Here is an 18002-nt window from a genome sequence, read left to right as displayed (position 1 = left end):
CCCCCTGTGTTCGTGTGTCTTCTCTTCTTCTGTCTCATGTAAGGACACTTGTTGTTGGATTTAGGGCCCATCCAAGAAGATCCAGAATGAGCTCATCTCGAAATCCTTACTTCTATCTGCAAAGACTCTTTTTCATTTTTATTTTTCCCAAATAAGATCACATTCCCAGGTTCCAAGGCTTAGGGCAAAGGGCATCTTTGTGGGGGTCAACATTCAACCCACTACAGACATCATGCGAATAATCCTTTACACAACCCCCTGTGCTGGCCACCAGGACTGACCTTTTTGCCCACACATTGTCTGCACACATTATTGTCTCCACGTGTCTCTTGAGAAGCGAGGACCATCTGCCTTCAGTTCCCAGATAACCTCAAGCTACTGCTAAGTCTAACGGACTGGTCCTTGTGAAGCCTCAGCCCTTTGTAACATCCCGTGTCTCCTCCATTGCTGAATGCAATCCAAATGCTTCATCACCAGGCATTGGAATCATGTGTTTCCTTGCCTCTTACTTGTCAGGCCCTTGAGGGAAGCGGCTGCTTCTTGTTCACCACGTCAGGCACGGCCTTCTTTGAAGCACTTCATGTCACGCTGTAAGGGATCCTGAATATAATTTTCTGTTGTTTTTATCAAACCACAATTACATACTTAATTAGGACTCATAGCACCTGCAAATTATTTTTGAATGAAGGCAGAAGGTCGACGAAAATCGACACTCGTGTAGTTTTTATGTAGCTGCTGGTGACATAAGTGTGAAAAGTTCTGGTTTTTGTATTTTAATAGCTTAGTCTGTTGAGATCCATTTGAACAGATTAGTTATAAATTAGTGGTAAATACTGTCGCAAAGTCATGGATGAACTATTATGGAAGAATAGCACAGGGAGCAACTAGCTTTTGGGGGGATGGTTAGAGATGGCTTCAGAGAGGTGACATTTAAACTGAAGTATCGAAGGGTGAGTGGGTATTTTCTGGGGGAGAGGACATTCCAAAGAGAGAGAAAACCAGAAGGGATTCCTCTTGAAATCGTAATAGCATACAAGGGTAAAAATTCAGATGCATTTCAAGAAAAGTGGGATTTTAACAGATGCTGCAGGGAGAGGCAGTGGTTAAACACAGTCGATGAGTAAGACTTGGCAATAAATGTATTTGGAAGGAAAACAGTGGAGTCAGAATGACCATGAGGCCATTCCTCGGCAGCCCCTGGGTCTCTCTATTAAAAATGGAGCGTTTGCACTCTTCAGATGTTAATCGGAAATGTGGTCTGGGTTTTCTCCGTGACAGGCTGTAAAATCTTTATTTTAGTCAGGGCTTTGCTCTTTTGGGTTGATGTATAATGTCCTTGAAAGCCCTCAGTCCTTTTCTTTCTTAATTGTAAAAAAAGAATGTTCTTTAAAAAGCTGCAGGATCGTGCTGGATTTAGCTCCTTTTAACAAAGGTCACGGCATTTTTGAGTAGGAAACCATGATTACTAGATCTTTCCAGTATCTAGATGTTTGGCAGGTATCCCTCAATTGCTGAAATAAATAACTCAAACTCCAGGGGCGTATGATAGCTGTGAAGCCTGGGGGTATCTGGGAAGAGGCAGACAAATCCTATTTCTCCTCAACCACAGCCAAGAAGAGAATCGAGGCAAAAAAACTCCCTTTTGCTTGAATCAACCAGATTACTGAGCAAATTTAGAGCTTGTCTGGTCTACTGGTTTCAATTTGGCCTTAGAAACCAAATGGGTAACAGGAGATTTATTTGAGAAACCGCTGTCAAGAATGGAAAGATGCCTTTCAGTTGCAGCTCCGCGGCACCTGGATTCTATTCCTAGGTTATTTCCTCCTGTGATGGTAACACCAGCAATTAACATACTTGTATTTATAAAGCTTGGTTTTTTAGGGAGCACTCAGCCCTTGGGAGAGATCAGTTTAATTAAAATCTGCAATGTTTTAGATTAGACTTGCGTGTATTGTGACCTTGAAGATTACAGTGATTATTAAGTCACTCAAATATTAAATCACTTTTGCAAGGACTCCCAGTAAGGAAGCAATAGAAAATGGTCAAAGAACACCCAGGTCTGGACATACTGAGATGTGTTTCCACCACTGCCCCAGAGCAGAACCCTCACAGGAGAGCCCATCCAGCTTTAAGCAAGGAGGGGGAAAAAAAAAAAAAGAAGCCACATTGTCAACCGAAAAATAAGTCTTTAACTCTCTATGGAAATGCTAATTATGCTAATATGAAGTCATCTGAAATTATTCGTCTCTCTGGAACCCTGAAGATAACTTCTTAGCAGCTCTGACATCAGAGGTTGGATGAACACCTTTCTTCCGTGGAGTGGTAGAAAGATCACTGGACTCAGAGCCATGAAACGCATGTTTGAATGTTATCCCTTCCACTTATTAGCTATGTTATCCTGGGCAAAATAATTGACCCCTTGGAACTGCAATTTTCCTACTTGTGAAATGGATATGTTAACAGCGCACTCGTCTCTTCACCTTAAGAGCCAACGGTCTAGTTCAAGACTCCATCATCTTTCACCTGAATCACGGCCAGTGACTTATAATTGATCTCCTCTGTTTTATTCTTGCTCCTCTACTGCCTCGTCTCCGCGGAGCTGTTGGAGTGGTCTTTTAATAGCATAATTCAAATTGTATCATCCTTTTGCCCCAATCCTCCACTGGCATCCATTGGTATTTAGAATAAAATACAAATTTCTTACCATGACCTAAAACACCTGTATAATTGGGTTCTTGCTCACCTCTTTGACCTCGTCTCCCGTCAGTGCCCTGTATTCACCGAGCTCCAGCCATACTGACCTCTGTGTCTTTCAGCCTTGCTTACCGCTGGGCCTCTGCACTCGCTCTTCCATCATCTGGGAGGCCCCTCCCCCATTTCCGGTTGGCTGCTCCATTTCCTCTCTCAAGTCTCACTTGGAATATCATCTGTCCAGAGAGGTTGTCCCTGGCCACTGCATGTCAGGTAGCATCTCCAGTCACTTTCTTAACCATCTGTACCTCCATAGCAGTTACTACAATGTGGATTTATCTCGTCTAGTTAATTGCTTACTTATTGTCAGGTTTTGCCCACAAGACTGTAAGCTCTTGTTCACTGTCTTCACAGTATATCCCAAAGTTTACAGCAATACCTGAAATCTAGCATGCTCCAGGCACTTGATACATGTCTACTGAATGAACACATAATATGTTTAAATACAATAATGCATATGGAATGTTTCACCCACAAAATGCTTACATTTGCCGTCTGTAGTGTTGGACCTCTATACTCACGACTTGTGCATTTGCATATGGGTTGTGTAATCGGGTTGGTTGAATTCTGAGCTTGTTGAATCCTGGGATGTGGAACCCTCAGATGAGGAACCCACAGACACGAAGGGTCGACTGTATTATGCCATTTCACATAAGGGCCTTCAGCATTGGAGAATTTTGGTGTCAGAGGGGGTCCTGGAAGCATTTCCCTGCAGATACTAAGGGATGACTGTGATCTTACTCTTGGGAATTTACTTGTAGGATAAACGTCTCCCAATACTGGCCAACAGGAAATAGTAATAACAATGTCATACCTACTGAGCTCTCAATAGATGTTGGACATTGTTCTAAGTGCTTTTAATGAATTTAGTCACTTACCAACCCTCCAAGATACGCACTATTGTTATTCTAATTATTAAGATGAGGAAACTGAGGAACAGAGGGGTCAAGTGACAGAGGAACAAAGCTAGCAAGTGGCAGTACTGGGATGTGGACTCAGGCAATTTGGTTCCACCACAATAATCATTATCACTCACCTACTCGAAACCACTGTCTTAGTTGGCATTCAAGTTTTCCAACAATTTGACAACTAACTCTCCCAGTCTCTTCTTTCATCATTCACTCACTCACATAGTCATTCAACATATATTGAGCACCTTCTGCCAGGCACTGACCTAAATCCTGTGCCTACAGGGCTGAGGGAGCTAGGTCTTTGGGGGAAGGGAAGGGGTGAGTAGAAATGAGAAAATCCTTATTTTACCAATGCTGTCAGTACACTCAAACCATTGATAAATTTGGGCAGCAACTCTACTTATTTTATGACCTAAGATTTTTCTTTTATGACAAATGACAGACTTCAGTATTTACAAGGTGTCTTTCAGTTACCTGATTTCTCCAAACACTGCCCCAGCCTTCAGAGTAACCAGAACTTGAGCACCGTCGGCGCCTCCGAGAACTTGGACTTCTCCTTGCTTGATGATGTACATTTCCTTGCCAATTTCTCCCTAGGTGCCAGATGGAAAGAGGAAATGGCAATTATCTCCCAAAGTAAGAAATGTAAGCTCTTCCAGAGAAATAAGTACAAATGAAGAAAGCAAAGAACACCAGAGTAAAAGTAATTATCTCAAGACCCGAGGCAGTTATGGACAGCTGGATGCATCATGTGAAAGGAAATTATTAGGAAAGTGGTCCTCTCTGCCATGTCAGCACTGCAGGCCATCACTGGACAGGTGCAAATATTTCTGTGAGTATCAGCACGTTGTGTCAGGAATGCGCATGGGCAGAGGAAATAACAAATTGTAAGCATGGTCACCTTGGCTTAGGTGACCACTGCTATGCCTTGAGGAAGTTGCTTGGTTTATCCAAAGAGCATGAGTTACAGTCATTCAGAAGTCAACTCTGCTCTTCTGCCTATAGCACTGAGGTCTGATTTTAGTAACTGGGGCACAGGAGACCGTTAAGCGATTATTCTTGCTCCATTTTGAGAGGGAAGTGTTAATGCAGCAGGTTTTACTCAGTTTTTGCTTATCTCTGGGGACTCGGGAACCAGGGCAATGACCCTTGTTCAAGCCCTAAGAACTAAACTCCTGCATTGTTTACACAGCCACTGGTTAATGATGTTATTCTGTATGCCTCAGGCAGTGTGGCTGGATGTGCCAGGCTGTCAACACTGTTTAATGTAAACACCAAGGTTTATGATGTGCCCTTGGTATCTGGTTTGGAATCTGAACCATGGCTGGGCATGCAGCTATGTGACCAGCCCCATTTAAGGACTCTGGACCCCAAGACTTAGATGAGCTTTCCTAAGTGGAGATATTTTGCCCTTGTCTCCATGGTCCACAGTGGGAAGATAAAAATGCATCCATGGGATCCTCTCAGAAGTGGACCTAGGAAGCCTGCACCTAATTTCTTTAGTCTTTGCCTGTGCATTCCTTTTTCTTTCTGTTCCTGCACTGTATGCTTTGCTATAATAAATCTTAAGTGATGAATATAACTTTATGTTGAGTCATGCAAATCACCAAACTAACAGGTGGTTGTGAGACCCTGGGAACACATCTTCTCACTCCAGGATCCAAAAAGAATAAACATTACAAGAGATCTAAATGGCACTTGGGTCAAGAAAAACTGTGTGTAACTCTAAATAAGCCAGTTTATATTATTATTATTATTATTAGGCAAACTGTTCTTGGATAACAGTACCTACATGTCTTAGTGAGTTGAGTCTTGATCACTTTGAGCTATAAAAAATAGCTCAAAGAGCAATAAATTCTCTTATACGTGGTTCAGGAGAGGACTGGGTTGAGTTCATCAAATATTCTCGTTAACCATACTTTCAAAGGATCAGAATACACTAAAATTAATTTAGGATTAAACACTGTTGATTACAGTTCAGTGATGGCTGCCACAATGTCTACTTGGTTCCAGAGCTGAGCAGAGGGATTATGACAGGGGCACCCATTTATGAATGATTTATAATTTAACCATTCTCTGGGAAGCTTTGAAGTCCTTTAATACCAAGGGTTATTTTCCTAAACATTAATTATTATCATATGACAACTTTTAGGTTAAATTTAAAGTTTTCAGACCACCTCTTGGTTAACATCTGTGACACTGAAATTCTCATTTTATCTCCCCACGGCCTTTATCAGGGAGTTAGAGTAAGTATTATTATGTCCATTCTACAGAATGAAAAATAAAGGCACAGATTGGCTAACTAGTCAATATTTGGCTGAATAACCAATGCCCCATGACACTCATTAGAAGCCAAAGGAAAGCTAGAATGCACATCTCCTAAGTGAGCAATGCAAAAAGTATATTTAAATTTTGCATTGTGTAGACTATTCAACGTATATTTATTCTCAAACATAGATCCAAGTAGAAATTCCAATGCAGATGGGTGTGATTATAGTTATTTCCATAAAATCAACGCTAATACATCTTGCATTTGCAAAGTATTTTTAAAAATCTTAATATCTGATTTCACATTGCTCCTAATTTTAATGTCTGTGTTTGTTCCATGAGAACATGTTACTTTTTGGTTGTAAAACATTTTTATAAATACTAACTTATTTAATTCTTGCAAAATTCCCAGTGAAGTCAAATGGGAAAGATATTATTACTCTTATTTAAGCATTGGTAGCGGAGGCTTGAAAAGTTAAGTGTCTTAAGCAAACTTACAAGGCTGCAGATGACAGCAGTCAGAACTAGCAATACCTATGTTACCGGACTATATAATTTTTATGTACAAATAGACTGTATCTAATGATGAATCCAATATCAAGACTGATCGCTCTAAAGCCAATAAAATAGCTGTGAATTATTTTAAAAATAAAAGAAAGTGTCTGCAAATTAGTTTTCCAAGAGATGCTCTAGGAAGTAATGATTAGCACAGGGTCATATTCCTTAATTCTTTGCATGAAGTAATTCTCAAGGAACTGGAATGATTTTTCAAAGGCAGTTATTACAACTGACTGGACGTAGAAGTCCATAATGGGTGCTTAAATATAGTTCGGCACTTTTAATTATTTTTTAATGATCATTTCAGTAATTTTCCAAGGAGATCTGGCATAATCACCGAACCAAAACTTCCACTATTTCTTGCATATTTCTAGGCTAATTTAAGACTTTCCTGCAAGTTTAATTAGCGTTCAGATGAAGTAGGCATTCCCTAGAGGGCAGGGCCTGCCAGCATGTGCAAAATAAGATCAAACCAAGCTCTTGGGGTTGGTTTATGTTCTAATTTGGAGAAAGTGTAGAAATGCAAGCATTTTATGTGCAATGGGGTAACCCTTAGAGTACTTCAGATTTATGGGGGTCCAGTGTAGAAGGCTTTTTCCAAGGCTCGTGGGGGCATCACGACACTCACATTAATTCTTGCAAATTAATCCTGGGTAAATTCCCCACTACTCTTTGAAACAGTCCAAGCTACCAAGATACCCACTCAGTTAAGTTTAGGAGCCATTTCAAGGATTGGGTTAGGTCAGCAAACTCGGTCTCTAGCCCTGCCATTTCTTCAATTATTTAGACAACTTCCAATGGAAAATGTTCTTTTTTTTTTTTTTTTCCCCTTCCCCTTTCCTACAAGGATTTGTGGAAATGATAAAGCAAAAACCCAAAGCTGAATTCAGCTGTCTAAAATCTGGTCAAGTAACAACTTTTCATCTCTGTCCACGTCTACTATTAATTAAATCCCTTCTCAAAAACAGAAACGAGGGAATGTGGTTTGGAGTCTCGTGGCTTTTCATTTCTGCTCCTCCCCTGCTGCTTCTTCTTCTTTTTCTCTCTCGTTTGGGTTCACTGCTCTGGTTTTATTATTGAGTGATGAATGTGATGTGAGGAAGAAATTAGCAATGAGAAGGCTGCATCCACTCTGCATTTCACACTTTGTTAAGCAAATTTTCCTTGCTTGGGGGCACAGATCCTAAAGTCTCTGTGAGTTATCTCGGTTTTCAGCCCTAGCTGCTATTGGAGCAAGCTGAAAGGCCATTTTGGTGAATTAAGGCTGTGTCATTCCAAATGCATCACTGCCCTAAAGGGGTCCTTAAACTGCACAGTGGTTTATTATTTCCCATTTCGATGGAAATGATTTCATATCACCGATCTGTCTACTTTTAATCTGGGCTAATTTGTAGGGGATTGTATATTCTTGGTTTCTATTGTATCACAATCTCTCCTCCATTTTTCCTTTTTTTTACTTCTGATGGTTCCTTCTCATCGCTCTCTCTGGTGGTTCTTCAGTGACCTCCTGCATAAATACTGGTATTCTTCAGAGTTACAACCTTGACCTTCTTCTTTTACCTCTTTTTCAGCTTTTTATTCAGGCAGTTTCCATTATAAACCAGTTCCCAAAGATCTACCTCCAGTTCTAACCTCTCTCATGGGCTAGACTGACACCCACCTCCTTACTAAGTATCTCCACCTGGATGCCTTGAAGTCCTTCACTCTGTTAGACTTTGTCTTCCATCATTATCCCAGATGATCATTTGCCTCCAATTCTTGAATATGTCCAGCTCTGTCCTACCTCATGGCTCCAAGTCTTCATCTAAAATACTGTCCTCTCCATTTTTTTTTTTTTGACAGAAAAACTATTTCTCTGTAGAGTTTCACAAAGATCATGCTTGACAACCCAAAAATCTTCCCCCTTTGGACCCCCCTATCTAAATCTAAGTGCCTTTGCCACCACACACACCCCTAGAAAATTCCATTTTCCCTTTATAGAAGTTAGTACATTTTGGAGTTAGGCATTTATTTAATTTCATTTATTTATTGTTTGACTCTTCCATCAGCTCAGTGATACCCAACTTTGGCTGCATTTTAGAATCATCTGGGAGCTTTTAAAGAATATTGATATGTGGGCTCCACCCAGACCAATTGAATTGCTAGGGATGGAGCCCAGACTTCCAAATTCAGGTGATACTGATGTACACTGTGAAATGAATGCCCTGGTATTAGACTGTAAGCCCCTGGAGGAGGAGAACTATCCTTTTTTTGCTCACTGCTTATTATGTCCAATACCCAGCATAGTGCGTGGCCCATAGCATTTCAAAATTATTTATTGAGTTTCATTGAATAAATGATGCTAAAGTTTTCTAACTTTTGAATTATTGTAGTTCTGTAAATTCCTTCTGAAGACACAGTTGCTTCCTTTCTGCCTTAGCTCATGCTAATTCGTTCCTCTATCTGGAATGCCTGTTTCTTCTTCTTCTTGGTTCATGCTGAATCATTTTTAAAGACTTAGCTTGAATAGCATCTTCTCCAGGAAATCTTGCCAGTATCCCAGTGCAGAAGTGTCCTTGCTCCATGTCCTTCCACTTTACTTCTACCATAACCCTTAACAGTTTATTTTGGAATGACATCAGTGCTTCTAACCCTCACTTGCATGTGAACCCCCCAGGGTTTTGGATCATCTCTCATTTCTCTGAACTGCTCATCTTTCTCTGTTTTTTATTTTGATTATTGACTTCATTATTGATCTAATATCTCAAGAGATAAAACCCAAGGTTTTATGTATTCCTTCTCTCCCTCCTTAAGTTAGCCATCAGAGATGTGCAAAAATGTTCACTTTAGAGTTGTTTATAATTTTTTTCACTTTAAAGTTTGTTTATAAGGAAATATTTGGAAATGGGTTGGGATATATACATAGACTGGAATACTATGCAGTGTTGAAAAAGGAGGTTTTAGAAGATGACTTAATAATATGTAAAATGTTCATATGATATATTGTGGCATGACAAAACAAGTTTCAAACATAAATACAGTATGATGCCAACTTCATAAAATAAGCTCCAACTACCCATCAATCAGTAGAAAAAGATAGGTTGAAATACATTAATGGTAGTTATTTCTGGATGGTGGAATTTTTGTCAGTCCTTTTATGTGTTTCCCATTTTAAAAAACAATGAACATGTATTACTTTTGTAGTCATAAAAAGTACAGTAAAATTTTTAAAAATGTGGCATTGATTATCCACTGGCTGGGTGAGCTGAATGGAAATAACTGATAGTTTGCCGAAGACATTAAAAGGACGGATCTATCTTTCACTTTCCTCCACTTTAAATATTTGGAATTAATGGGGTGTGATGACTGATGATTTACATTTACATAAGGCAACTTTTCAGACCACCCACACTTATATCCTATCAGTAATGAAATCCATACTGTCTGGTTCCGTTTTGAAACCTGAGAATACATTATTGTCTTACAGAATTGTATCTCATGATTATTTCTACGCCGTGGAATTCACCAACAAATTGTTTAAACCATTTTCTTATGTCTGAACTCCTCAGGTATATCTACTAGTCATGCATTTGAAAAATAGCACACACTCACCTTTTTACAGACAAAGTCACCAGGTAAATAGACAATGGATTTCAATTTTAGCAGCATGTCGTAAATCATCTGTGTGTCACAACCCTAAATAAAAAATAATAAAGAGAAAAATAATCCTTATAGACGCAGCTCAAAGGCCAATATCTCAAATGATTTCAAAATGCAATGGAAATAAACAGCCATAGGTGTTGTCTGTGTTAACACAAAATTATTAGTTGCCAGTGGATATAAGACTTGTCTTAACCCAAAATGTAGGAAAAAAAATACTTATAGTATGATGGTTAAATGGCACTTATCTCAATGGTAAAATTTTACTCATGTAAAGTTTAACATAATGCTTAATTACTGATAGCTATTAAAGATTATGTGAATAGTGAAAATAATAATCATTGATTTTTTATATATTAATGCTGACATAAAAGTCTTTGCTGAATATTTTCTTTTTTATAACATCTTGCATACTTTTGTTAGATATTACTATTTAACTTTGCAAGTTTGTATGTTTTCTTCTCCAACTGAATTATCGTCTTCTTAAAGGCAGGGTAACTGTACAAAGAGATAGAAAAGCAATATCTGTTGAGTGAATGACTGACTGTCTATATCCACTTCAATAGTGTAAGAAACACGTTTGATTTGCTAGAACACATGTCTGTATTTCTGTTCTGTCTCAATAATTACAATTTATCTATATGATAGGCTAAAAAAATCTATAGACGGTTCAAAAAAATCTCACTTTATGTCATGATTTTGAATCTTCTGCTTTCACTGAATATTTTTAGTTTTTCCTCCCAGAGCTGTTAACACATAGCAGCTTTCCTTTTGTGGTTGGCCGTGCCCACCCCTTAGGAGAATTATTATTTTGCAGAGAACTAATCCTAGAGAGTAGCAGAGGAAGGAGGCAGAAAAGCAAAGGGCCTCCCCACAGTGTGTGGATTGGATAATCATTCCTTGAGCAATCACCAGTTTTCCATAATGACTTCCGGAGCAAACACTTGACCTAGATCCATATGAAATTCAGACATGGCAGTTGCTTCACTGATAAGGAAAGTTAATGATTTGTGATTGAAGTATCTTCAAGTAGCCATTGGTGAGAAGCATTCAGATGAACTTGAAGTCAGAATTTTAAAAATTTATTTGAGAAACTATAGCTTTTGGTTATCCAGGGTAGGAACAAAAGCCCAAGGCCGACAGGAGTACCTCCTTAACACAGTTCAACAAGTGTGCTGAGAAGCTGCTGTGAGCAAGTCTTTGAACCCTTGGTGCAATCAAAGATGCAAGAGAATAAGTCTAGTTGGGATGATGTTTTGAGTAAACAGGAAAGCTGTAATTGGCGGTAGAAGTTACTCATAAGCCATCCCAGGTAAATACCTATAAAACTGTTAAGAGGCGGGGGCTTTAGTTCTGCCTGGGAGTGGGGATCGGAAAGAGAGGCAGCAGCAAGAAGGCGCTCATTTAGGTCATTTGAAGATGAATTTGATTTGTATTTGCAAAGACGCACACAAGTCCTTTTAGGTAGAGAAAATTTGCCTTTTCTTTCCTTGTTATATGTTCATTTTGTGCAAAGTGTGTAATTTTTATTTATCTTTGCTTTATCCTTTCTATCTCATCAGTTACAATATTTGCCAAAGCAAGTAACAAATATTAATGTATTTCTAGAAAGTATTATTTTGGTAAGAAATTCTCTAAATATATGGCTCAGGCATCCTATTTCTCTTAACACTATCACTGGTTTAGGGTAATTTCATTTTAGAAATCGGTGTTCTGATCACTCAGAACTCTCTTAGAAAAAAGAGCAAATCTTTAGATTGATCTTAGGGCCTCACACCCTCAAGAAAGTAGACACAATTCATTAGATATATACTTGGGAGTTCTTAAGCATAAACGTGTCTGGAGTATCACTGCAATGAAGCTAACACTCTTCAGATCCATGGAGAAGAATAACCCTGCAAATGATCACAAACAGGATCTAAAAAACCCACTTACATTTATTTTCATTGGCACAATTTGATTTTTTTGGCATTAATTTTTACAATTGTAATTATAATCTCTAGGCCAAAATTAAGTTTCCATTCCTTGAATAATTCCTGCTGGAATGAACTTTGATGAAAATTCCCAACTGTCTTAAATTGTATTCATAGGAATTATTCATGATTTAAAGTTTTGTTTTCCTATGATAGTTCCATAAATGCACAAAGGTGGAAACAACAAGATGGCAATTTGTAGACGGATAAAAATATTGAAAAAGTATTGGCTGCGATACCACAGAGCGGTTAAAAGAAAGAAGCCAGTCCTTTCTCTATCTCTCTCTCTCTCTCTCTCTCTCTCTCTCTCGATATGATTGAACTCAGCAAATAACCTGGTCTGAACAAATGCAAGGTATAGAATATATTCAGTATGACTCCAGCTATGAAAAGACTACACAGAACAATACTGCATGTCATTGATGATTATACAGATAAAAAAATTAAATTATAAAAATGAGGATTGGAAAGATACCCTTCAAATCACCTTAGTGACCACCTCTGGGGTGGGAGAAAGGACAATGGAACTGTGGAGAAGGACTGGTGAGGCTTCAGCTATAACCTGTGTTAACATTGACAAAAATAAAGTAAGACATGTGTCCCAAGATCATTCTTGGGAACAAAATCCTTTTCTGAGAAGGAGCATATTTTATCTTTTGTTTTCCGCCCTTCAGGTTAGCTCACTGGCAGACAGCACTACAAAGGAAACCCAGTTATTGGAAAGTGTTGGACCAAACTAGGGGATAAGCCCTAAGACAGATTAGCAAGCAATTAGTGTTTTTCCTCAGTAGAAATGCCCAGATACTCACATGGAGGGCTGTTAGCTTAGAGCTTGGATTTTCTCAGAGAAAAACATCTGAACCATTATAACTATGAATTTTTACGAGCGCACTTGTGTAGAAGATGTATTAATTCATGTAAATGGAACATAGCAGCTGTGCATAATAAAAAATTACCATTTAAGCTTCATCAATGAAGTGATTCTGTCCCCTAATGAGTGCCTGATGGCCAGGTGCCAGGGGCCTTGGGGCAGCCGTGATTTAGGGTTAGATCCTTCCCTTCCGCATCCTGGCTTAGTGGAATCAAGTCTGCATTAGGAAGTCGTTAAATTTTATGAGGCGTTTGAGAAGAACTATCTCCTCCTGCGCCGAAAATGATTATTTTCTTGAGATACACCTTGGTCCATTGTTGTATGATCAAAAAGAATGACATCCCAGGGCGAGCATTTTTTTCTTCATAATGCAGCTCCATTTCCTTTCTAGAAGTAGTTAGGGACATTTCTGAAAGAACGTGGTCATTGTTCCATGAATGTCCCTTTTTCTATAAAGTGAGAGTACTTGTGTAAGTGTCAACGTTAACGTTATATTAACGCAATGTTTGTATTAAATTGTGCCTGTTTAATTCTTCCAACCTCCCTGTGGTGCTTGGCATTGAATAGTTTATTGTTAACCTTTTTTTGATTTTGGATGAGGGAAAGGAGGCTGAGGAAGTCTATTGTCTATTTCCCTAAGGTCACACATGCAATAGGTGTCAGAGAGAGACTCACCAGAGTGTGTGTGTGTGTGTGTGTGTGTGTGTGTGTGTGTACGTGTGTGTGTACGTGTGTGTGTTTAATCTACATTCTGAGCCACTCTATATACCCAGGGTCTTGCCAGGGCTTGGGGCATGCTAGGCACTAAATAAATATGGGCTGATGTATATAGAATGAAGTTGTTGGAGATTATTCCATTTTCAACAATGGGAAATTCAGTGCTGTATCAAAACTCTGTTACAGATTTGAATAAGGCTTCTGGAGATTGAAATGGAGTTGGGAGAAATTCTATTTTTATTTAAAACATAACCTATACTTTAGATGATGGATCCTAGGAAGTTCTCTTCACACTGGCAAGCTCTGAACACAATTGTGAAGTTGGTAACATTTATCTTTGGATCCCTACCTTCTCAGTCTTGAAGGATTTCTTCATTTCTAGTCTCATTCCTGCTTAAGTTCTTCGAAACTGAACTTAAGATATTATTGGTAATAAATAACTCACTATGACTTTAAGTCACTCTCATATAAACAGCAGCCTTCAGGGCTTTTCTCAGCTCAGCCTTGTTTATTATAAATGCCCGGGCTGTGCCCCTTCTTAAACTCCGTTCCCACTAAGCAGGGGATGGGTGACATGTCCAGGGCAGGGAATCCTGCATCCACTGCCCATGCTATTGACCATGTCAGTCATTGTCAATAGCTACCGAATGTAGCTGTTGGGAGCAACAATGTCTAATGGCATAAATAATTTGCAAGGAACTGTGATGTCATAACTTACTGAGTTTTAAGTGATATTGGACCCAAAGCTTAAAATCTGCAAACACTGGTAAAGTCATCTCCATTACGCTGTCCTTGAGAGCTGACCATAATCTATTTTTCTAGGAGCTTCAGCATCACATAGCCAAACTGGGAATCACAAGTTGGATGGAACCCTAAGGAGAAATCTAATCCACCATCCTATGATCAAGCAGAGCCACACGCTGACTTGATCTGTGTGGAAACTCCCCTGTGATTGAATGTTTTATTTCTGGGTAATAATAACAATGTAACTTACTGTGGCCGAGGTATTTCTACTAAGCACTTTTGTATATTTTGAGTCACACAACAACCAAGGATGTTACCTCAAGGATGTTTCTTTAGAGTTTCCCCATCTTCCTGGGAAGCACTGGAAAGCAGGGTTTACGTCGGGTACCCTACTAGGGCTTTAGACAGAGTAACTTCTTGGGATGTAGCTGAATGGAGTTCATCTGGGCTATAAGCTTACTGTTCAACATACTTAAAAGTCTAGCAACACTGCTTTATTACTGATACCACCAGGGTTAAAAATAAAGTTAAAACAATGAAATGTACTAAGTCTCCCGAAATGCTCCAATTTCAAGCCCTTGGGAGAAAATATGTGACCGCGACACCTGATGAAGGTGGTCACCCCGGGGGAGCCGTGCGTGACGGGTGGAAATAATCCTGCCGTTCGCCTCCCACTTCCTGGCTCGGTCACTCACAAACAGAACTCCCTCCGCACCTGCTCGCCACTGACGTCACTGCACTCCCAGGCGCCACCCGCCACATAGTCACAGCGGCTCACGGGGCCCGGTGAGGTGTCTTGTCTGGGACGGGTTCTGCATTTTCACCAGGGCAGCAAGCAGTGGGACACACTGTGCTCTCCTTGACAACCGGTGTCTCACTTTGGTGGCTCTGGGTCCCTTGTTTTCCTCCCGTTCAGCCGTGGGCTCTTTTTCAGTTTCTAAAGGATGCGATTTTAATTCTAGACACTAGGTGGCGCAACAGAACTTGTATTAAATTTTCTCCCATTTCTGGTCATTAAGCTGTACAGGCAAACTGATTTTCCTAGCATTTAATTTGATAAAACATATTTAAAAAAAATCAAAATAATAAGTCATCAGAAAGGAGGGGAAGTTTCCTGGCCTCATAGAAATGAACCACTATTTATTAGCTTAATACTTGACCGTGGACTGGAAAAACATCCAATCAGCAAGAAAGAAAGCCATTTTTGTGAAAAAAATTTTAAAAAATGACTGTTCATCTCTAAGCTCCTTAGAAACTCTGATTACACCACGTAGAAGCAGCAACTCTTAGTAATTAACCACAAATGATTGAAGCAAAGTTTTAGTGAAATTCTATGACTTTAATTCTACCCGTTTTGATTAAGAGGGAGATACCACGTGAGATTCAAGGTCTTGTCTTAGTAGAAGAGTAGCCAAGGGTGTATGAATTTAGATCTCTGGGTGTGAAACCAACCGACACGTCAAGTCTAAGTCTGTGAAAATCGCCAAAGGGGGGCCTTGAGCTTACGTTGCTTTTGACCCTTGGGAAATTTCTTAGGAACTTATCACTTATCCAGACAGGGCTGGTGGGGAACTGAAAGGTGGCATCACTGAGTGGTTACATTTGTAGACTGCGGAGTCAGAAAAAATCTGTGTGCAAACCCTGTCTCACTGCTTCCAGCTCTTTGGCCTCAGTCAGGTAAGTAGTTGCTTTTTCTGTAAAATGGGGTTAGTAATACTTTTCTCAGAGGCTTGCTGTGGGAATTGAGACAGGGTAACAAAGCAGATAATACACCATAGCACATGGTCAGAACTCAATAAATAGTAGCTATTATTTTTGAGAAGAGTCAGGTATCAATTTTTTTTTATGGTGGGGGCAGGTAATTAGGCTTATTCATTTATTTTTTGATGGAGGTACCGTGGATTGAACCCAGGACCTCATGCATGCTCAGCCATGCACTCTACCACTGAGCTATACCCTCCCCACTGAGTCAGGTATCAGTTTTAAAATTTGGGTTTAGCAAGAGCTTGATTGCTTACCTTTGGCTTAATTATATTCCATGCAGCTTAACAATGCTTGGGGGTTGTGATGGTTAACTTTATGTGTCAACTGGGAGAGGTGCTCAGATATTTGGCCAAATACAAGCCTCAATGTCACTGTGAAGGTATTTTCAGATGAGATTAGCATTTAATCAGTAGGCTTTCAGTAAAGCGAGGTATACTCTATTATGTGGGTGGGCCTCATCCAATCAGTTGAAGGCCTTAAAAAAAAGAGTCTGAAGTTCCTGAAGAAGAGGAAATTCTGCCTCCAGGCTCCCTTTGGAGCTGCAACACTAACACTTCCCAGGGGCTCCAGCCTGCTGGTCTGTCCTGAAAGTTTTAGGCTTGCCAGCCTTCAGGATTGCAGGAGCTAATTCCTTAAAATAAATCTCTCTCTCTATATATATACAAATCCTATTGATTCTATTTCTCTGGAGTACCCTGACTAATACAGGGGCCATGCAAGGGAATAACAAGGTATATGGTGACAGTGTTGAGAATGAAAGATCATGGACAGTACGGGCCACCTTCATGCGACATTGTCCGTATTATAATTTATGCTGCTCCAGCATTACTTACATAACTTTTGCTAAAGCTTTAGGACACTCACTGTTCCACTAATATAAAACACATTTTACAAGGCTCAAAGGAAAGGAATATAAGCACGTTGTCCTTTTCTAAGTTTTAAAAATTGAATATCATGCAAAATGAAAGCAACGGACCTATGTCTCTGGAAAAACCGAAGCAAGGTTATTTCGGATAGAATCATTCTCCACTGCTGTGTTGCAAACAAACGCACCTGCATCTGTACCCATTCACAAGTGGACAAAATGGACAAAAGTCCTTGTGTGATTTTTTGACTGAAGGCCCAAGATATCAACCTAAAATAGCCTTTAGGGCATCTTAAACTAGATATTTGTGAGTTAAATGATTTTCAAGGATGTGTGATGTACCCTAATCCTGAGGGTGGGAAAGACACAAAGCACGCCTGTCAGCCTCCAGTCTTGGTGTGAGATCTCTCTCTTTCTCTCTCTCCTCCTGCCTGCCTGCCTTTTAAAGATACAGAAGATTCATTTCCAGGGAGAATTCAAGATGTGGAAGTCTTCAACAGTGGACAGTCAGCCTCCTTTGCTATCCCTGGATATTCTGGTCTATTCAATGCATTCCATTTCTTGTCTTTGTAATCCTGGCATCTGGGCTGTGGGTTTCCTCCTTTCCAGACTCCTTGGCCTATAGGATTGGATGCACAGCCTGGCTTCAGGTGACCTAGAATTCATCTTTGGTTGTCACCTCATGCTCTGGTTCTAGAGAACTTTTTTTTTTTTCACTTTTTTATTGATTTATAATCATTTTACAATGTTGTGTCAAATTCCAGTGTAAAGCACAATTTTTCAGTTATACATGAACATATATATATATATATATATTCATTGTCACATTTTTTTCTCTGTGAGCTACCATAAGATCTTGTGTATATTTCCCTGTGCTATAGAGTATAATCTTGTTTATCTATTCTACAATTTTGAAATCCCGTCTATCCCTTCCCACCACC

General features: G+C 39.6%; 1 protein-coding gene across 1 annotated transcript in view; it reads right to left on the bottom strand.

Annotated features, from left to right (window-relative positions):
• CNGB3 (cyclic nucleotide gated channel subunit beta 3) overlaps positions 1–18002 on the bottom strand; it is a 110005-nt gene that overhangs the window by 13116 nt on the left and 78887 nt on the right. The window contains exons 15-16 of the mRNA XM_032469998.1: positions 10080–10163; positions 4137–4255 (exon numbers count right to left, since the gene is read on the bottom strand). Of these exons, the coding sequence (XP_032325889.1) occupies positions 4137–4255; positions 10080–10163 (203 nt within the window). The remainder of the gene's footprint in view (positions 1–4136; positions 4256–10079; positions 10164–18002) is intronic.

This window comes from Camelus ferus, chromosome 29 (assembly GCF_009834535.1).
Source record: "Camelus ferus isolate YT-003-E chromosome 29, BCGSAC_Cfer_1.0, whole genome shotgun sequence".
NCBI lineage: Eukaryota > Metazoa > Chordata > Mammalia > Artiodactyla > Camelidae > Camelus > Camelus ferus.
The sequence above is the reverse complement of the archived record's forward strand: the minus strand, read 5'-3'. Positions and strand labels throughout refer to the sequence as shown.